Here is a 21,077-nt window from a genome sequence, read left to right as displayed (position 1 = left end):
AAAGCAGAATGTAGCCTAAAATCTCTATAATCGAAAGAAAAGTATATTTATTCTGAAACCGCTATCGAATGTTGGTTGTTTATAATAAAATACGATCTGATCACATACATGAAAAGCCTATTCTTCTCGCCAAAACTCCCTTATTGATAATGACGAGCCATTCGAATAGATGGAATTTTCGTGAAGTGTGTTCTTGGCTATCCCCTCTCAAGAGTGTAGTTTTGAATTCGGGCTGCGCAGTATGAGGCACAGGGGTAATACGAACAACCCTGGTCAATTTCCCTGTCCAATCCCTTGCCAGATCCTACAAGAACGACACCTCATATTCCATTCATGACACTTTAGGTGGGGCTGACCTCTGTCGTATTCCCTGGTATGGGGCACTGGAGACCCCGTGTAGCTAAGGTTGGCTACTCTGTTTCGGTATGTAACGAAGGCTTTTTTCCTTTGCGTTGAGAATACATACATAAAAAAGACATTCAAGCAATATAATCCCTCTATAAAATAATCAAATAAATCCTCGGCCTTTTCATTTAATTACTTGAGCATTTCCCCCATATTGTAGACACGGATCCGCTTTTTGTATAAAATTCTCTCCCGAATCCATCCATTCTAACGATACTTGCGATCACTCCTGTATGCCACAACTACACATGGCAAAATCCGAATGCGCTTCAGCAACCCTTCCTAGAAAAACGTCACGCCCTCTTGGCAAGACAACAGCAAAATTCGGCGCCCTATTTAACCAATGGCTTGCTCGTACAGCAATGTTGTCCTTTGACAGGCACTTCACTGACCAATAATACATTGGAGGTAGGACATCAGTGCAAAACCCGCCCTAGTAATGAGCCCCTGCATCTTTGCCTGCGAAACCCCGTGGCACCGTTGTGTGTCAGACAGTTTCGCTGGGACCCGCGATCTATGCCGGCGAGGAGGGGGATGGGCACCACTGCGAATGTTAGGACCCGAGACAGAATCATAGCCCTGTACTACTACCACATAGAGCTGCATATACCCCTTTATAAATATCGATTGTAAATAATATACAACACCATAATAAACGGATTAAACCACCCTGGATTCAACATATACACTCGATGGAAATACGGTGCCCAAGCAGGATAGGGAATTAAACGTTCAACCTTTACGTGGGGGAGATTTAGAAGTTTGTTTCCTACCCCAGAAGAGGGAGATACCAAGGGGGGCAAAGGATACAGGAGACTCCGAGGCCGAGTTGGAGGCCTGGTTCGATTTGATGTTGGAATACTCGAAGATCTGCAGACAACACAGGAGGATACTTAGTTCGTACTGGGTTGGAATGTCTCACTAGGTGAGTGGTTTGGTCATGTTAAATGTGTATTATAGGTTGATTTACTTATGTATTTTCAACGTTTTAGTTGAAACACATTGGATTGCTTGCTGTCTTTCACTATCATAACGTCATCACAAATTCTGTGCTAGTTAAACCTGTTAACTTATCAAATGCAACTGTTCACTTTGTTAATCCTTATGCTAATATTCCTGTTATTGTCTTATATCGCAAAGCAGTTGATGTTTGCAATGGTTGTCCTTGGTTTTGGCCATGTAACTTAGCTAGCTACATCCATTGCAATTATTTGATAGTTAGCTAGCTAGGCTAACCAACGTTTACCTGATGATAAACAATGTTCATTCCTGTTTTATGATCACCTGAAACATTGTATTCTTAGTTTTACATTTATGATTTTTCGTGAGTTTGACTTTACTAACTCAGCAATGAACGCATTGTATTCATTAACACTATTTCCAACGTACCTATCTACTTGTAATAATAACGTTAGTTGGTTCCCACGATGGCTGAACAGCTGAATAACGTCACCTTTCTTGTTCTCACGAAATTGATTATTGCCTTGTTTTAGCTTTACTATTATATCTAGTTATTTTAACTAACTTAGGTATTATTAGTTATATTACATTTTCTCTTGAAGTTACTGGCCACGTAGTGATTGGTTTTATACTACATTAGAATAAACCACACTTCAAGAGGACATTCTTCTTATTGCCCGTGGTCTGGTGCTTATTAGTTAGCCAACTAAGATTGGCAAAATAGGTTGCTTACAAGCTGCTTGACTAACTGATAGCGTAGATGGCTGCGTGTGGCTTGGAATCACCAGCTTGATACGTTGCTTTTCTTGGCAGCTATCATTATATTTAGGAGTAGCTTTGGAGAAAAATTTAAGGTAAATGTCCCTAAGGTAGATAACTACCTAGTTGACCAGACTAGTAAGGCTGTTGGGACATTTTCCAGTTGATTGTGTCCACACTTGATAAACAGTATTTCGTTATGTGTCCGAGTTGTGACATGGTGCATATTTTTACAGCTTTGCATTCATTGATTTAGGCTATCCCCCTTTCGTGTTCAGTTAGCCAATACTGTAACGGTACTATTGTTAGTCTAACACTAGATGCGTTTGAGTTCCTGGCGTGTGAAGTGTGTTTGTTTTATATTAATATATATATATATATATATGCGCTACATAAGATTGGGCCACTTAACATTTTTACTTTATGGATTAAAGCTAATAGAACGCCATATCTCAAGAGTAGTGACTTATTTCTCTAATTTACCAACCCCCAACGTCTGTGGCGGATAAGAGAAATGGGTGGTATTTTTGAGTAGAGCTCGCGTTTCCTTTGGACCGAAAATTGTTGCTAGAGAATGGAATGGCTGTAGACTCGGATATCGAGCTTTCAGCTTTGCTAAATTTGATTTAACACTGTTGTTTTGGCCTGTTTAACCGTCTGTCTATGTTGGACAATGAATACACTGGTAATGACCGATATGAGGAATTCGAGGGACAATTGTTTCACTTAGTAGCCACCAATGTAGACTAATTAGTCTTTACAATCTTTCAAGAGACTTGATTTGGACAAGCCCGCCCAGTTTATTTTTAGATCTAACCGGATGAAGTTATCTTGTTGACGTAGTTGTTCTGCATAGTATGCTTACTGATCTTATCGTGTCATTTTGTGTATTGGCTGGCAGCTGTTGGAATGTTTCACTAATGCGTTGTTATAATATAAAAGGGCCACTGCTTGTGGGTAGCCGCTTCATCGTGTTCGTGTTGAGCTCCCAGACCGAGAGCAGTGTAGTTGTGGGTAAAAAGGTGATTGGGTAGTTGTGTGGGTGAATGCAAGGTAATATATTCTGCTGTTGATGAGTTAGCTCTGCTTAGAAACCTCCCCATTGTTACAACATCAAGTGTTCCTGTTCCATATAACAGCAAAATACTGTTAGTCCATTCTTGCATATTTCCAGAAATAAAATGGAATGATAAAACCGTTCGGCTACCACGACCTATCCTATTTCAGAGTAGGCTGGATTTGAATGTTTTTGTTGGTCTCGAAGACTGCCTGCCGGTTGGCACAGCGCACAGCCTGGACTCGTTTTGATTGGTCCCGGCTCGCATTCTCTGAATATGTTTTCACGTATTTTAATAACCTTGCCGCTGCCTTTCTGGCCTCATGACCATTGAAAACATGAGCCCCACACTCTCCCTCGCCTGACCCTTCTTTTTATCTAAAATAAACTGTGCTCACGGAGACAAACACACCAGTTCCTAAGAAACTCACGGAGAATTGGGACACGGACACACAATGGCTTGCTTTCTTAACCCAATCTGCAAATACTGTGAAATGTGTGCGTGGTCTACCTGGCCCTTTCATTGACCCGCCTCATATAGCCTCCCATTTTGTATTTGTCGACCTCTATTAAACAGGCTCACATTTTCCGCATGACATAAAGTTAGCCTACATAAATGTAAAAACACAACACAATCAACATGCATGAGTTAATGTAAAAGGGTTGAATGAGTGATTCAGGAAGATAAAATGGCTTCAGCTATACACAGTAGCCTATACTGTTAATGTGTTAACCTTGGCAAGTTTGTCTTCGACAGTACTGTTGAATAACCTGCTTGGATTTCCCTTTGTGTGTGTCTGGAGGCTGCGGAATTCCCCCCAAAAGTGGGCCCCTCCAACGGTCGGAGATCTAAAGGAATGTGCAGAAGGGCAAGGTTAGTCTTAGCCTGACGACTCACACTAAATCCTTCCGTTGATCACTACATACTTCAGTCTGAGACTGCCATCATTGACGTTGTTTGTGGTGATGAGGGGCGCAGTACAAAACAAAGTCATCAGCGATTGGATTGTTTCTAACCAATCAGAGTATCAAAGCCAATGACGAATTTTCAAACTGCTGCTTTACCCAAGTGTGTTCTTTCATCGGTTTTTGGACCAATCAGATGGCCCCGAATGTGTTCACATTCAGTCAAGGGTTGGGGAGATACTCAGATCCAGACCCATTGTGGAGAAGAAACTAATATCTGTCGGCGTGGTGTAGCATTTGGCTGCCGCAAGGAGTCTGGCTAGCCAGGCAAGGTTAGTCTGGCCTGATTCTGTGTTCCTATTAATGTGTATAGCTAGCTATACACACAGCCCTAAAAGCACTGCAAGTGATCAATAACTGTTGGGCAACAATGTGTCGTTGTAACTAATAGATGGGTTAGCTGACAACATCATGAAAACGATGTGCACGCTTCAATGGGGCAGAAATCTGAGTTGTTGTAATTCTGGATGGTCAGATAACAATGACAAACTGCCATGTGGGGAATTGTGATTCATTTCAGCTACTTTAATCTTGCTCTTTATACCATGTCTTGTTTTGAGGTGTTTTGACTGATTTCATGTCAATGCTAAAATGGCAGAAATTCGCTAGCTAGCTAACCAACAACTGTAACCATGTATTTGATGGTTTTTATGTTGTTTTTACATTTCCAATAAACGTTGGAGACGAAATATAGTTTATATGTTCAACAATCTAATCCAAACCCGTCGATTTTGTCTCTAAACAACAAATCCGTCTATATAAAACCAATCAATGGAAGTTGAAGTTGCTGATTTATTGATGTTTCTGGAATGTTGAACACCTTAGCATGCGAGTAGATTAGCTAGGTTTTCCAGCCGGTGTATGTAAGAAAGAGACAGAATACTGGCCTGTTTCCAACAGAGGAAGACAGGATTCCAGCTCCGTCGTGCAGACTGCTTTAGGCAGGGAAAATGAAGTCCTCCGCTGACCATATACATGTTGATGGCACACTGTGTCATTACATGAAGAACAGGTGTGCCCATTGACATGGTAATGTGGTGTATTTCTGCAGTCCCTGTTTTAAAAGTGTCGTTATTTTGACGGATCGAATTCACCGCTCAGAGAATTGAACGACAGAAGCTTGGTTGTGAGAGACCTCTGTGGTTTGTACTTAGCTACTTCCTTGTTTGTTAGTGATTTGCAATGGCTTTTAGTGAAGCCATTACCTCTTCCTCGCCTAATAGTAAATGGGTCTCAACCACAGTTGCCTTTCCTGTCTCTGCACCTTTTTTACTGACTGGATGTGTGTTGTACTGTACCAGTTGGATATTGATTGCCTTTGGCACGTTGGTTGTTTTGCTCGTGTCCATGCCAGTGAAGGTTGCCTGAATTTTAATATGCATTTGCGCAAGGGTGTGTGTGTGTGTGTGTGTGTGTGGAACGGCCTGCATATGTGACTCTCTTTCTCGCTTACTCCTCCCTGCTCTCTCTCCTCCCCCCTCTCTCCACTGCTCTCTGGCAGCTGCTCTGTGTTGTGTTGCTGGCTCATCTTGCACAATGGGGTTAAAAACAAGTCGCTGGGATGCCTGGCTCTCTGATTGGCCCAGGGGCTCTGAAGCTGCTCCAATGGCGCCCGCCGATTCCTCAGCCCGACCACTGCACTGGGGGAGCTGTGTTGGAGGGGGAGGAGGTGGCTGGTGGGGAAAAACAAGGCGGGGAGCTACGTAATCATCTTGCACTCAAACTCTTCATTCTCCTCCTTTCTCTCGTTCTTTCTAGGCTGTTTCCTCACTCCCTCCCTTTCTCTAATGTTCTTTGCTTTTGCGCTCTCATGCTCCGTCCTTCGCACTCTGTTCTCTTTTGTTCTGTTTTTCTTGGTCGAGGTCAGGGCTCTGTACAGGCCAGTGAAGTTCTTCCACATCGATCCCGACAAACCATTTCTGCATGGACCTCCCTTTGTACACGGGGGCATTGTCATGCTGAAACAGGAAAGGGCCTTCCCCAAACTTTTGCCACAAAGTTGGAAGCACAGAATCGTCTAGAATGTCATTGTATGCTGTAGCGTTTAGATTTCCCTTCCATGGAACTTAGGGGTCTAGCCCGAACCATAAAAAAACTGCCCCAGACCGTTATTCCTTCTCTATCAAAGTTTTACAGTTAGCACTGTGCATTCGGGCAGGTAGCGTTCTCCTGGCTTTCGCCAAACCCAGATTCGTCCGTTGGACTGCCAGGTGGTGAAGCGTGATTCAGAGAACGCGTTTCCACTGCTACAGAGTCCAATGGCGGTGAGCTTTGAACCACTCCAGCCAATGCTTGATATTGCGCATGGTGATCTTAGGCTTGTGTGCGGCAGCTCGGCCATGGAAACCCATTTCATGAAGCTCCCGACGAACAGTTATTGTTCTGACATTGCTTCCAGCGGCTGTTTGGAACTCTGTATTGAGGGTTGCAACCAAGGGCAGGCCATTTTTATGCGCAACGCGCTTCGTCTCCTGTCTGTCCGCTTGTGTGGCCTACCACTTTATGGCTGAGCTGTTGTTGCTAGACGTTTCCACTTCACAATAACAGCACTTACAGATGACCAGTGCAGCTCTAGCAGGTCAGAAATTTGACGAACTGACTTGTTGGACAGATGGTATCCTACGACGGTGCCACATTGAAAGTCACGGAGTTCTTCACTAAGGGCCATTCTACAGCCAATGTTTTTCTATGGAGATTGCGTGGCTGTGTGCACAATTTTATACACCTGTCAGCAACGGGTGTGGCTGAAATAGCTGAATCCACTAATTTAAAAGGGTGTCCACATACTTTTGTATATGCAGTGTTTTCCCTTCAAATGTGTGTCGGGGACAATAAAACAAGCTCAAGGTCAGAATACTGACGGATTTGCCTTGGCCAGCTGAAACATTGCAAAACCTTGTGCATATTTCTGACACGTGTTTACACAAAGGGTGTTGTCGCACCGCAGAGAGCAAATAAAGAAGATGAATAAACTAAATAGGAGTCAGATCCTTCAACACCTACCTACCCACTGCAGCTGCCCACTTTTGTAATACGCAGCTGAAAACAAATGGGGAAGTTGTTCCTGCTCTATCCGCCGCCTCCTGTGACCTGGAACTGAGGTTCCTGTTGGGGGGAGGGGTGCCTTTTTATTGCCTTGCTTCAGATTTGTCTCCCTCCCAAAACTGGTTATGGCTGAGTTGGAGGTTAGGCAGCACTAGCTGTTCCATTTACTTCCTCTTCACCAACACCAAGCAATGGTCTAAATGTTTTCACTCATCCATGCTTACTTTATTGAATACTGTACAATGTAATTTTTGTGCCTGTTTTAAATCATTTGTATCGTTGCATTTCCTGAGCCCAAAACAGAGTAGAATTGGTGGGCAACAGACTCTGTATCGGTACCCCCTGTATATAGCCTCGCTACTGTTATTTTACTGCTGCTCTTTATTTATTTGTGTTTTTTATTTTTTACTTATCTATTTTTTTTAACTTAACACTCATTTTTCTTAACTGCATTGTTGGTTAAGGGCTTGTAAGTAATAATTTCACTAAGGTCTACACCTGTTGTATTCTGCGCATTTGACAAATACATTGATTTGATAGGCTAAACCCAGGAACCCGAAGGCATGTCAAAATGGCCGCTCTGTTGTCTGTGTGACGCTGCGTCTGGTCTAGCGTTAGCATACGTATGCGTTTTCTGATCAACATCAGCGCGAGGTGGAGTGAAGGCTGACCGTCTGTCTCGCTGCATAAGCACGTCAGCTAAAGGAGGAAATGGAAATGTCATGTAAATGTGTTCGTCATGGGAGAGAGAGAGAGACTGCTTTATGTTATGCTAGAACACGGGCTTATCTGACAATGAGTGGTCAGGCCCTTGTTTAGTTTTTTTGCTCAGGCTTCTGCGGACTATTACATGAAGTACAGGGAGTGTATTAGCTAAAGAGACTGTTACTCAGACTCACTGCCTTTTACATTTATTTTAATTTCTCCCTTTTTTGATGTGAAAATTCCACCCTGACACCCATGAAGCAGGCTGATGCAAAAATAGAAGGCAGACGTGCCTTCTTGTGGTGAAGTGACCAAAAGTCAAGCACTGAGCCCAGCCAACAAGTTCCAACAAATGTAAGAAAGTAACCATCCCATGATGAATGTCGACTGTTGCTTTTGTTGCGTCTTTGGCACTTTGTACGGCCCTATTAACATCTACTCTAAACAGATGGTTTGCTACCTCAACATCGAGAAGCAGACTTTATTTATTCAATGAGCAGCTCTTGTGTCAGTCTGACTAATAGAAAGTGATAGGTCAGACTGAGATGTTGTGTACTAGAAATTGGCGATATGGACAGAAATCCATATGGCGATTAAATTGCCTGAATTGATGTGAGAATGTTAGTAATAACATTAATGTGTGCCACAGTTTTTATTTTAATTACCCTTTAAACTATTACCCATCAATTGTCCCCGTTTGGTCCTGGTCAGTCCCTGGATGGGAGACCAGGTGGTGTTGGAGGGCCAGTAGGAGGCACTCTTTCCTCTGGTCTAAAAAATATCCTAATGTCCCAGGGCAGTGATTAGGACACTGCCCACTGCCCTGTGTAGGGTGCCATCTTTCGGATGGGACGTTAAACGGGTGTCCTGACTCTCTGAGGTCAATAAAGATCCCATGGCACTTATCGTAAGCGTAGGGGTGTTAACCCCGGTGTCCTGGCTAAATTCCCAATCTGGCCCTCAACCATCACAGTCACCTAATAATCCCCAGTTTACAATTGGCTCATTCATCCCCCTCCTCTCCCCTGTAACTATTCCCCAGGTCGTTGCTGCAAATGAGAGCGTGTTCTCAGTCAACTTACCTGGTAAAATAACAGATACATTTTAAAAACAATCACCCATAATGAACGACATCAGCAAAATGCCTGCGATATGTGATCGTTATGGTCGGTGTCGATAATCTTCTGTTTATCGTCCCAGTTCTATTGTGAACCCAAACCAGCATCTCTTCCCTTTCCCTCAGGCTCTCTCTCTCTCTCTCTCTCTCTCTCTCTCTCTCTCTCTCTCTCTCTCCTCTTCTGTCCCAGTAGACAGTGGCTTGGTTTGTTTGCTTCCGAAACAGATGATTGATTTTGTGACACATTGGCCCTTCTGTCGGCCTGCTCCCCCTTTTTTGTTTTTCCATTGTGTCCCCCTCATCCCCACTCTGGTCCCAATCCATTCAGACAGCTGGACACTGTTGTGTTAATGACAGGCTGCAATGCGCTTCTCGCTGCTTGACCGCATGGCATGAGAACCGTCAGGTCATGATATCGGTGTTCTGATCTGACGACACGATGGCTAACCAAATTGGAGTTGAAATCGCGGTTTAGCCATTTGATTTTGAGGCGCTGTCTCAACTAGGGCTAGCCTAAATCGCGATATCAAAAAAGAATGAGTGTTGGGACTCAGTTCGTGGGATTATTAATATTCTACCTCGTCTCAGTATCCCATGTTTACTTTCAGGGGGTTGCTTTTAACAGGAGGCTGGGTGGGGTCCTATTTGTGTTGTGAGACCAGGAGACTGTCGCTGTGGGGAACAATTGGGTTGTGCGTATAGCAGACAGTTGTGACATTCAAAGAGGATGAGAGAGATGGAGGAGCTGTTATCATGCATACTGTACTTTCTCTCTCCATCTCACTTTCTCCTTCTCGCTCTTTCTATCTCTCTCACTTTCTCTTTCCCCCGTTATTTTCATGTGGAAGGGTTGCATAAATGACTAGCGACTTCTGCCAAATATCGTGTGGGATTCCAGAGAGGAGCTTTACTATCTACCTGCTTCAAGAACCTTAGACTCTCTCTTTTATTTTCCTAAACCAGAAAAATATTTCTTATTGAGGCCTTCATTTTCTACTAGTTTCCCAGAAGCTAGCTATTCCTCTTTTGATCAATGTTCTGTTAGTGATGTATTTTTTAGAACTTCACATCACCCACCACAGATGTTCTTTCAATGCAGCTCAGCCAGTACCTTGTGCATCAAAATGTAAGCTCCAGGGTTGAGGTCAATTTCAATTCTAGTCAATAGCAGAGGTGCATGAAGATGGCGGCCCCCATGCATTTGCCACAAATTCCTAATTTTGTTAAGATCGCCATATTGTACCCTGCTCTCTTTTACTCTTTTTGTTTTATTGTTGTATGGTTATCAGCAGAGTATATATGATCCCAATGTTGGCTTCAAGACAATGGCAGTTTGAACAAAATAAAAAGTAGATTGTGCTGATTTGTGGGGACATTTAAACCATGTCGTGCACCGTAGTTTAAAAACGCAGTGGATAGTGCTAAAACAATGACTGCAAGAATCAGATTTTTCCAATGTCAAGTAGCTGCAGTTAAAAGAACCCCCCCCCCAGTAAAACATGCATTGCTAGGCTACGCCCAGTAACTGACGTTTGGAAGCATTGAAACGCCAGATGAGTTTGCTGATCCACCTTGTCGTTTCAAGTCTATTTCTCAAACGTTCTGTGTGAGTGAAGGGGCTCGCATTGTGCCAGGCTATATGTCTTCTGCTTCTATTAAAAGTTTCTGGTGTAAAAAATACATTTGCTAACAAAATGCTTATGCCTCATCCACATCACCAAGGTTGAAAGTTTTGTACTTATTCAGTTTCACATTTATGAACATTTTAGTCCGTGAGGTTTCATGCTGTCCTGTCTGACTTAAAAAAAAAAAAGCGGTGTGGTTTTTGGGTGACAGAGATTTATTTTATTTTTTATTTCACCTTTATTTAACCAGGTAGACCAGTTGAGAACAAGTTCTCATTTACAACTGCCACCTGGCCAAGATAAAGCAAAGCAGTGCGACAAAAACAACACAGAGTTACACATGGGATAAACAAACTTACAGTCAATAACACAATAGAAAAATCTGTATACAGTGTGTGCAAATGAAGTAAGGCAATAAATAGGCCAATAGTGGTGAAGTAATTACAATTTAGCAATTTACACTGGAGTGATATATGTGCAGATAATGACATACAAGTAGAAATACTGGTGTGCAAAAGAGCAGAAAAACAAAAACAAATATGGGATGAGGTAGGTAGTTGGTTGGATGGGCTATTTATAGATGGGCTGTGTATAGCTGCAGCGATTGGTAAGCTGTTCTGACAGCTGACACTTAGTGAGGGAGATATAAGTCTCCAACTTCAGTGATTTTTGCAATTCGTTCCAGTCATTGGCAGCAGAGAACTGGACGGAAAGGCGGCTAAAGCAGGTGTTGGCTTTGGGGATGACCAGTGAAATATACCTGCTGGAGCTCGTGCTACGGGTGGGTGTTGCTATGGTGACCAGTGAGCTGAGATGAGGCAGAGTTATACCTAGCAAATACTTACAGATGACCTGGAGCCAGTGCGTTTGGCGACGAATATGTAGCGAGGACCAGCCGACGAGAGCACACAGGTCGCAGTGGTGGGTAGTATATGGGGCTTTGTTGACAAAACGGATGGCACTGTGATAGACTGCATCCAATTTGCTGAGTAGAGTGTTGGAGGCTAATTTGTAAATTACATCGCCGAAGTCAAGGATCGGTAGGATAGTCAGTTTTACGAGGGTATGTTTGGCAGCATGAGTGAAGGATGCTTTGTTGCAAAAATGGTAAGCCGATTCTAGATTTGACTTAGGATTGGAGATGCTTAATATGAGTCTGGAAGGAGAGTTTACAGTCTAATCAGACACCTAGGTATTTGTAGTTGTCCACATATTCTAAGTCAGAACCGTCCAGAGTAGTGATGCTAGTCGGGCGGGCGGGTGCTGGCAACGATCGGTTGAAGAGCATGCATTTAGTTTTACTAGCATTTAAGAGCAGTTGGAGGCCACGGAATGAGTGTTGTATGGCTTTGAAGCTTGTTTGGAGGTTTGTTAACCTCTCTAGGGTACGTGAGACGGTAGCGTCCCACTTCTTCAACAGCCAGTGAAACTGCTGGGCGCCAAATTMAAATACAGAAATACGCATTATAAAAATTCAGAAAACAAAACATATTTTACATAGGTTTAAAGATGAACTTCTTGTGAATCCAACCACGGTGTCAGATTTAAAAAATGCTTTATGGCGAAAGCATACCTTACGATTATTTGAGAACATAGCCCAGCAGACAAATCATTACAAACAGTAACCAGCCAAGTAGAAGAGTTACACACAGAAATAGAGATAAAATTAACCCCTTACCTTTGATGGTCTTCATATGGTTGCACTCAGCAGACATTCATTTACTCAATAAATGTTCCTTTTGTTCGATAAAGTCTCTTTATATCCAAAAACCTCCGTTCGCGTGTTTTCTTCAGTAATCCACAGGCTCAAACGCAGTCAAAACGGGAAAACAAAAAAAATCAAAATTGTATCCGTAAAGTTCATAGAAACATGTCAAACGATGTTTATATTCAATCCTCAGGTTGTTTTTAGCCTAAATAATCGATAATATTTCAACCGGACATTAACGTTGTCAATATAAAAGGTAAACAAGAAAGGCCCTCTCTCAGTCGAGCACATGAAAAAGCTCTGTGATACTTTAAGGTCCACTCAGACTGCTCTTACTTCCTCATTTTTCAGAATACAAGCCTGAAACAATTTCTAAAGACTGTTGACATCTAGTGGAAGGCATAGGAACTGCAATTTGAGTCCTAAGTCAATGGATACCGTAATGGCATTGAATAGAAAACTACAACCCCCCCCCCCCCCCCCCCCCCCCCCCCAAAAAAAACTCAGTTCTGTTATACTCACAGACACTATTTTAACAGTTTTGGAAACTTTAGAGTGTTTTCTATCCAAATTCACCAGTTCTATGCATATCATATCTTCTGGGCCCGAGTAGCAGGCAGTTTAATTTGGGCATGCTTTTCATCCAAAATCCGAATGCAGCCCCCTACCCTAGAGAAGTTAAGTGTCCAAAGAAGGGCCAGATGTATACAGAATGGTGTCGTCTGCGTAGAGGTGGATCAAAGAAAAGCAGGGCAGGATGGATATAGGTCTGTAACAGTTTGGGTCTAGAGTGTCTCCCCCTTTTGAAATGGGGGATGACCGCGGCTGCTTTCCAATCTTTAGGAATCTCAGACGATACGCAAGAGATGTTGAACATACTAGTAATAGGGGTTGCAACAATGACGGCGGATAATTTTAGGAAGAGAGGGTTAAGATTGTCTAACACAGCTGATTTGTAGGGATCCAGATTTTGCAGCTCTTTCAGAACATCAGCTGTCTGCATTTGGGTGATGGAGAAGCGGGGGGGCTTGGGCCAGTTGCTGCGAGGTGTGCAGAGATGTTGGCTGGTGTTGGGGTAGCCAGGTGGAAAGCATGGCCAGCCGTTGAGAAATGCTTATTGAAATTCTCGATTATCGTGGATTTATCAGTGGTGACAGTGTTTCCTAGTCTCAGTGCAGTGGGCAGCTGGGAGGAGGTACTCTTATTCTCCATGGACTTTAGTGTCCCAAAACTTTTTGGAATTAGTGCTGCAGGATGCACATTTCTGTTTGAAAAAGCTAGCCTTTGCTTTCCTAACTGACTGTGTGTATTGGTTCCTGACTTCCCTGAAAAGTTTCATATCGCGGGGACTATTCGATGCTAGTGCAGTACGCCACAGGGTGTTTTTGTGCTGGGCAGTCAAGTCTGGAGTGAACCAAGGGCTATATCTGTTCTTAGTTCTAAATGTTTTGAATGGGGCATGCTTATTTAATATGGTAAGGATGGCACTTTTGAAGAACAACCAGGCATCCTCTACTGGCGGGATGAGGTCAATATCCTTCCAGGATACCCGGGCCAGGTCGATTAGAAAGGCCTGCTCGCAGAAGTGTTTTAGGGAGCGTTTGACAGTGATGGGTGGTCGTTTTACCGCGGACCCATAACGGACGCAGGCAATGAGGCAGTGATTGCTGAGATCCTGGTTGAAAACAGCAGAGGTGTATTTAGAGGGCAAGTTGGTCAGGATGATATCTATGAGGGTGCCCATGTTTACGGATTTAGGGTTGTACCTGGTAGGTTCCATGATCATTTGTGTGAGATTGAGGGCATCTGGCTTAGATTGTAAAACGGCCGGGGTGTTAAGCATATCCCAATTTAGGTCACCTAGCAGTACAAACTCTGACGATAGATGGGGGGCAATCAATTCACATATTCCAGGGCACAGCTGGGAGCTGAGGGTTGGTGTAGGCTGATCTTTGGAACACGAACAGGGGCATGACTTGACACGGTGCCGACGGGGTCTCATGACGGGATAGTGATAGTGTTTTGCACAATGATTGCTGTGCGACAGAAAAGCCCTATGCTAAATAATACTTTCAACAAACACCTCTCTGTAAGTAAAAAAATATATATATAATTAAAAGGGCTCAAATTTAATTTTTAACCCTGGCTGTGACATCCGTTGAGCAATGGAAGGGGGGAAATCCTCTGTTATGTGACAGAAATCAAAAAGTTGATGCTTGACAATCATTTATTCTGTGCTTTGTGCTTCTGTGTATAGGCTAACTGTCAATTGGGCAAGCACCCGAAACCCAGCACCAATGCTCCTCAATGGCAACAGAGCAAGGGCAGGGAGTGGCACTATTTACATATCGAAGAACACATTGCCCAAGGAGTTTTCACCCTGTCAGTTCCCCTTCTCCTGAACCTAGTCTCCTAAAACAGCACCGAGGGAATTTCCAACTGTAAAAAAACGTGTTCATTATGTCTAGGGCCTATTGAATGAGAGTACACACACACACACACACACACACACACACACACACACACAGACTTATTTTTCTCCCCGGTCAGCCTATTTCCTGAAATATGGCTGGCTGTGTGCGGAGTGAGCTGCATGGCTGCTTCACTTCGGTTTGTTATGGCGGGGGGGTCTGTCTGTATGTTTTGGTCAAGCGGTGCATGGCTTACTCTGCCTGCTAGGCTGTTTCTAGGTGTTCAGCTGTTTGTGTGTTTGTCTGTAAACATCTGTTTCCTCTCCCTTCTTGTGACGGCTTACGTAGACTATATCCCTCCAGGGACAGGTGAGCACCTAAATCATTCAAATATTAAAAGGAATCAAAATAATTTATTACCAGATGGTACAAGCACATCTAGTAGAGCTCAACTGTGTCTGGAGAGGGAGGGGAGTGAAGGAGAGGGAGGGGAGTGAAGGAGAGGGAGAGGAGTGAAGGACAGGAGGAAGAGGGATGTGAATAATTCCTCTGTGCTGTTCATTTTATCACCCTCACGGACTCCTCCAAAATGGCCTCTGTTGAAGTGAAAAGACTTTGAGCCCGCTGGTAATTTGAGCCTGCTATTCAAGGCTGGGGGGAGCAAACAAGGGAAGGAGGAAGGGGGAGAGGTAAGAGAGGCCCTTCTGGAATATACCTCTCGGTTCATTGTTGTTTTGGAACGAGGCCCAAAGGTGAACTCCCTTTGAGGCCTCGCAGGGAACCGGCTATTTCTGTCCCAAAAATGTATCTCACTACTAACAGTCAAGTTGTTTCTAATAAGCTCTTGTTTTCTCTATGGCACTCTGGCCATATGCTATGGGATTTTATTTTTCTTCTTAAAATCACTGTTAAGAGTAACTCTTTGTGTGACCTTGCATAACTTTACATATTACGTAACTTTTCCCTAAAGTACAATTTTACGATTGTACATGCTAGATAGACTGAATCCACATCCAAGCAAAACACGGGTCGGCGTTTCTTACTACAGCCTACTGTATTTGCACAAGATAAGCATTTTATTGAAAAGTAACAAAGTCCCTCAGATTTAAAGGGGATTTCAACTCAGAAGTGTAAAATTGGCATGTTCTGTATCATAAACACTTTGTATATTGTTCTTATCAAACCAAACACAAGTTTGAATCTGTTTGTAACAGAGCAACACACACATCTAGGGCCACACCTTTCCACTATTGTATTTGGATTTATGTTTTCTGGGCAACAACCACTCTGAGAAAGGGTGCATATTTTTCCGCAGTCGTCACTGTTCGGCTAGAAACTGCCCAGAGTTAACTGACCTTGACGTTAGTGGAGGGTGCTAGGCTATTAGGTAATCCATTGTTGTTGCCTAGATGCTGGTAACTAGCCACTGGGAATGCATGCATGCAAGCTAGTGTTAGCGTAGCTAAGGGACCAGTTCAGAAATGCCATGCATCTCAGTACTTTGACCAGGCTACCAATTACTGGACTCACCACAGGAGAACAATGCGCTTTATACAAGGATGGGTCATAAAGTCTACGTGTAGTGTCGTCTTCATTGTGCAAACCAATATTAGCTGCATTACCGCCAGCGTTACGTGTGAAAACCACTTCCTCGTGTGTGCGACAGTGTATGTACATGCGCGCGCCCTCGTGTACATTTGAGTACGTTCACTTAATTTCATGACTGAGAGTCAGTGAGTTTTCAGATGACCTTGCTCTATGCCAGATCCTCTCCCGCTCTCTGCTGCTGGGTTCACACGCTCCCAGGGCTGGTTCTTCTTTCTGCAGCCTCAGTCTGCTGCCTGCCTGCCTGCGAGGTGGCTGGGCGGATGAGACAGAGCGCGAGAGAGTCGGAGGAGTGTTGCTCAGTGTTCCAGAGTTGTTGTCGTGGTGTATGGATCATATGACAGCCGGCTGGATGACTCACCCTTGTGGTGTGTCTGGGCAAACACTGCCCCCGCTGGTTCTCCTTGGTACTGCACCCGGTGAGGAGGAGAGAGGCCCAGTTAGAGCTCCCACTGTAGGGGTGGTGGAGGTGGTGACTGGGGGATCTGTCTGTTGTTTTTCTCCACACTGGATATATAGCACCACTGGCCTGGGTGTCACTTTGACATGTTGGTCATTTAGCAAACCCTCTTATCCACAGCTTACAGCTCACAGTAACCCATCGGGCCCTGGTCAAAAGTAGTGCACTATATAGGGAATAGTGTGCCATGCAGACTGACTCCACTCCTGGCAGTCATTGCTGTCGTAACAAGGCCAATCTAGGTGGAGCAGCCTGCATGACTCAGCATACTGTTTGTTCTATGTGAAGTATTATAGGTGGCTCTTTAACATTTCCCCTGTGTGTTTGTGCATGTGTTTGTAAATGTGTGTGTGTGTGTGTGTGATTGTGCCTGGGCTGCATGCGAGTGTGTACGGGAACAAATGCCAAAGAGAGCTGCTTGTAATGAACACTGGTTCCTCATCTGATTTGAGTGGAACACTTTTGCTATGAAGCTGTTGAAGTATCAGATGTTAGTTTTGACCATGTCATTGCTGTTACCATTCTTATCCAACTTGCCTAAGATGAAGGCCTAGGTGCCAACTCATGGTCCTGAAAGTCACGTTCATTGTTCACACACACTTACAGAACATGACCAGCAGTTTGCCAGCTGTTTTTTGTTGAGAGGGTTCTTTGTTAGTTGAGGCAGAGTAATGCTGCTTCTACCTCTGTAGTCCTTTTTAGGCTTGTTTTGTCGAGGACTCGCAAGGATTTAGTATGACCTCTGAGTTGGGATGACTCACGATAGTTCGTTGAGAATCCAAATGAAATGGTCCAGTGGTGTGTCAGCAGCGGGGGATGCAGCTTTTTGCTTCATTGCCAGCTTGTATCTATAATGGTGTTTTGACCATGGAGGTTTTGCCTGTATCCTGCTGGTGCTTTACCCAACTCCCTCAGGTTCATAGGGTCAGAACTGTGTTTTCTGACTGTTCACTTGTTACTTTGTCTGTGGGTGTGGTGTCTGTGGGTCTAGTGTCTGTGTTTTTGGTGTCTGTGTTTTAGGGCTGTGACGGTCATGGAATTTTGGACTAAAAGACACTACTCAGCTCCTGACTGCATGTGCTGCTGCTGCAGGGAGGGGGGCGTTGCCTCGACAACTGAAAACTTGTTTGCTTAAGCACCTTGCTTGTTTCAGCAAGGAGCAACGGTTTCGTCACGTTGGAGAGTCTAGTCCATGTTACAGCAGAAACAGACTCAACTGCACAAATGCCTGGGCGTCCCATCTTCAGTCACCTGTTCATCCAGGCACCTGTTCACTCCACACATTTATTAGAATAAAAAATAATTACGTTTGTGTTCATGACGGCCTTCATCCATAACCGTCTGTTATACGGTAATTGTGCCAACCCTATGTCTGTGTGTAGGTGATTGTCTCACTAATTACCTCTCTCTTTCTCTCAGGTCTCCCCATGTCCGTGAGCCGTCGGCTGCGGCTTTGCGGCACCCCACCCCTAGAGTGGTCTGTCGTTGCAGTTCGGACCCCGTGATCACCCTCTCCCGTCCCGTTCCCCCCCTCCCCTTCCCCCCCTCCTCTTCCCTCCCCCCGTTCCCCTCCTCATCACTGCAGGACGTCATGAGCATAGTAATCGCGCTGGGAGTCACCACACCAGAAACGTCCTACTCAGATATGGCTGCTGGATCAGAGTGAGTACCGCGCGGGCGGGGTGGAGGGAGGGAGTACCGCACGGGCGGAGGAGGTGTGGGGGTGAGAATGCACGCATCCTTCTTCACCTTCTAGAAATAGACTTGTCAACTATGGTGAAAGCCTTTCGCTTGCATTGTAAAAATAAACAAGGTGGAAAAACCTTGCACTGATGCACTCAACCACCACATACATCACATACTGTAACTGAATAGTGATGATGCCAAGGCTAAATCAGACAAGTATTGAAATAGGAGCCCAACAGTCCACTGTTCTGCTGAACACTGTGAAGAAATGTCCCCAGAAACCACAGGGAAATGGACCTGAACCCAGCACTGTTCTACCACTGTAGGTGGGACAGATGAAATGGACATGAACCCAGCACTGCTGCTACACTGTAGGTGGGACAGATGAAATGGACCTGAACCAGCACTGCTGCTACACTGTAGGTGGGACAGATGAAATGGACCTGAACCCAGCACTGCTGCTACACTTTAGGTGGGACAGATGAAATGGACCTGAACCCAGCACTGTTGCTACACTGTAGGTGGGACAGATGAAATGGACCTGAACCCAGCACTGCTGCTACACTGTAGGTGGGACAGATGAAATGGACCTGAACCCAGCACTGTTGCTACACTGTAGGTGGGACAGATGAAATGGACCTGAACCCAGCACTGCTGCTACACTGTAGGTGGGACAGATTAAATGGACCTGAACCCAGCACTGTTGCTACACTGTAGGTGGGACAGATGAAATGGACCTGAACCCAACACTGTTGCTACACTGTAGGTGGGACAGATGAAATGGACCTGAACCCAGCACTGTTGCTACACTGTAGGTGGACAGATGAAATGGACCTGAACCCAGCACTGTTGCTACACTGTAGGTGGGACAGATGAAATGGACCTGAACCCAGCACTGCTGCTACACTGTAGGTGGGACAGATGAAATGGACCTGAACCCAACACTGCTGTAGGTGGGACAGATGAAATGGACCTGAACCCAGCACTGTTGCTACACTGTAGGTGGACAGATGCAATGGACCTGAACCCAACACTGTTGCTACACTGTAGGTGGCACAATGAAATGGACCTGAACCCAACACTGTTGCTACACTGTAGGTGGGACAGATGCAATGGACCTGAACCCAACACTGTTGCTACACTGTAGGTGGGACAGATGAAAAGACATGAACAACACTGTTGCTACACTGTAGGTGGGACAGATGAAATGGACCTGAACCCAACACTGTTGCTACACTGTAGGTGGGACAGATGAAATGGACCTGAACCCAACACTGTTGCTACACTGTAGGTGGGACAGATAAATGGACCTGAACCCAGCACTGTTGCTACACTGTAGGTGGCACAGATGAAATGGACCTGAACCCAGCACTGTTGCTACACTGTAGGTGGGACAGATAAATGGACCTGAACCCAGCACTGCTGTAGGTGAGACAGATGACTGAGCTTCTATGGAATGTAGCTGGATCAGGCCTCCTTCCCCCTCTCCATACATGCCTTCTCCTCCTTCTTCCCCCCCAACCTGACTCAGGGGGATTTCACTTCACATGAAAACAATGATAAGCAGACAAGACATTTACAAAAAAATCTCCTGCTGGGATGTAATATTTTCTTGTTAGAGATGGAGCGTTATGACATTTGAGATGATAGTTCGGCAGCGCTTCGTGCACCAGGACTGTAGTTGTTAGGTGAAAGACAAGGTTGTTCTCCTCTCCCACCGAGACCTCTGCTAAAGGGCAATGGGGGAGGTGCATAACAGGCCAGGAATCATGGCGGCCGACATTCCATTTCCTGAATGGTCATCATTCTCCCAGGCTTTCCTTGGCTCTTGGGGGATGTTTTGGGCTGTGGTGCCATCTAGTGTACTGAACAAGCCTGGGAGATTTCACCCGCTGGTTGTTTACAAGCTTAGCTGCTGTATAAGTGGTTGAAAAAATGGCTTTCACCATAGTTAGACTAAATGTTTAGTCTTTCTAGATAAAATGTTTCTTCTAACTTGTCCCATTATCTGGTTCTCTTTCTATATTTAACTTCTACTTTTCTCCTGCTCTCGCTCGCTCTCTCGCTCGCGCTCTCAGCCCTGAGTCAGTGGAAGCAAGTCCTGCCGTGAACGAGAAAAACTACCCCAACCACAACTGTGGGAGTGCACACAGTCATGGGTATCGAGGACTGCCATATACTGTGAGTACACGGCTCTCCTCCTCTATCACTATTAGTCTCTGTTCTATACTTAGATATCTACCTTAACTCTAATCATAGTCTCCGGTCTATACTTAGATATCTACCTTCACTCTAATTATAGTCTCTGTTCTATACTTAGATATCTACCTTCACTCTAATTATAGTCTCTGTTCTATACTTAGATATCTACCTTCACTCTAATTATAAGCCAGTCTTTGTTATATACTTAGTTATCAATATTTCGGTCAAGTACCTTTTTGTAAGATGTCTCTTGTGGACTTTTTGCAGAAAACTAAATGAGTTAGTCAGTGTGAAAGCACGTAAAGCCAGTATGGCTGCATGTGGAATCTTAGGTCAGAGAAGAAAGATTATCCCTCACAACACGGC

At 44.5% G+C, this 21,077-nt stretch overlaps 1 protein-coding gene across 6 annotated transcripts in view; it reads left to right on the top strand.

Annotated features, from left to right (window-relative positions):
- Window positions 1-757: 757 nt before the first annotated feature.
- The window catches only part of LOC111970471 (histone-lysine N-methyltransferase SETD5), a 41,341-nt gene continuing 21,021 nt past the window's right edge, over window positions 758-21,077 (top strand). For 2 of the 6 annotated variants that reach the window (XM_023997229.2, XM_023997231.2), the window contains exons 1-3: window positions 760-1,330; window positions 18,243-18,485; window positions 20,588-20,690. In XM_023997229.2, coding sequence (XP_023852997.1) covers window positions 18,415-18,485; window positions 20,588-20,690 — 174 coding nt within the window. In that variant the 5' untranslated portion in view covers window positions 760-1,330; window positions 18,243-18,414. Of the gene's footprint in view, window positions 1,331-4,351; window positions 4,420-18,242; window positions 18,486-20,587; window positions 20,691-21,077 lie in introns of those variants that run through there. The other 4 variants (XM_023997226.2, XM_023997230.2, XM_023997232.2 and 1 more) reach the window with 4 other exon arrangements.

Source organism: Salvelinus sp. IW2-2015, linkage group LG11 (genome assembly GCF_002910315.2).
Source record: "Salvelinus sp. IW2-2015 linkage group LG11, ASM291031v2, whole genome shotgun sequence".
NCBI lineage: Eukaryota > Metazoa > Chordata > Actinopteri > Salmoniformes > Salmonidae > Salvelinus > Salvelinus sp. IW2-2015.
Note: the sequence above shows the minus strand (reverse complement) of the source record. Positions and strands in the feature narration are given on the sequence as shown.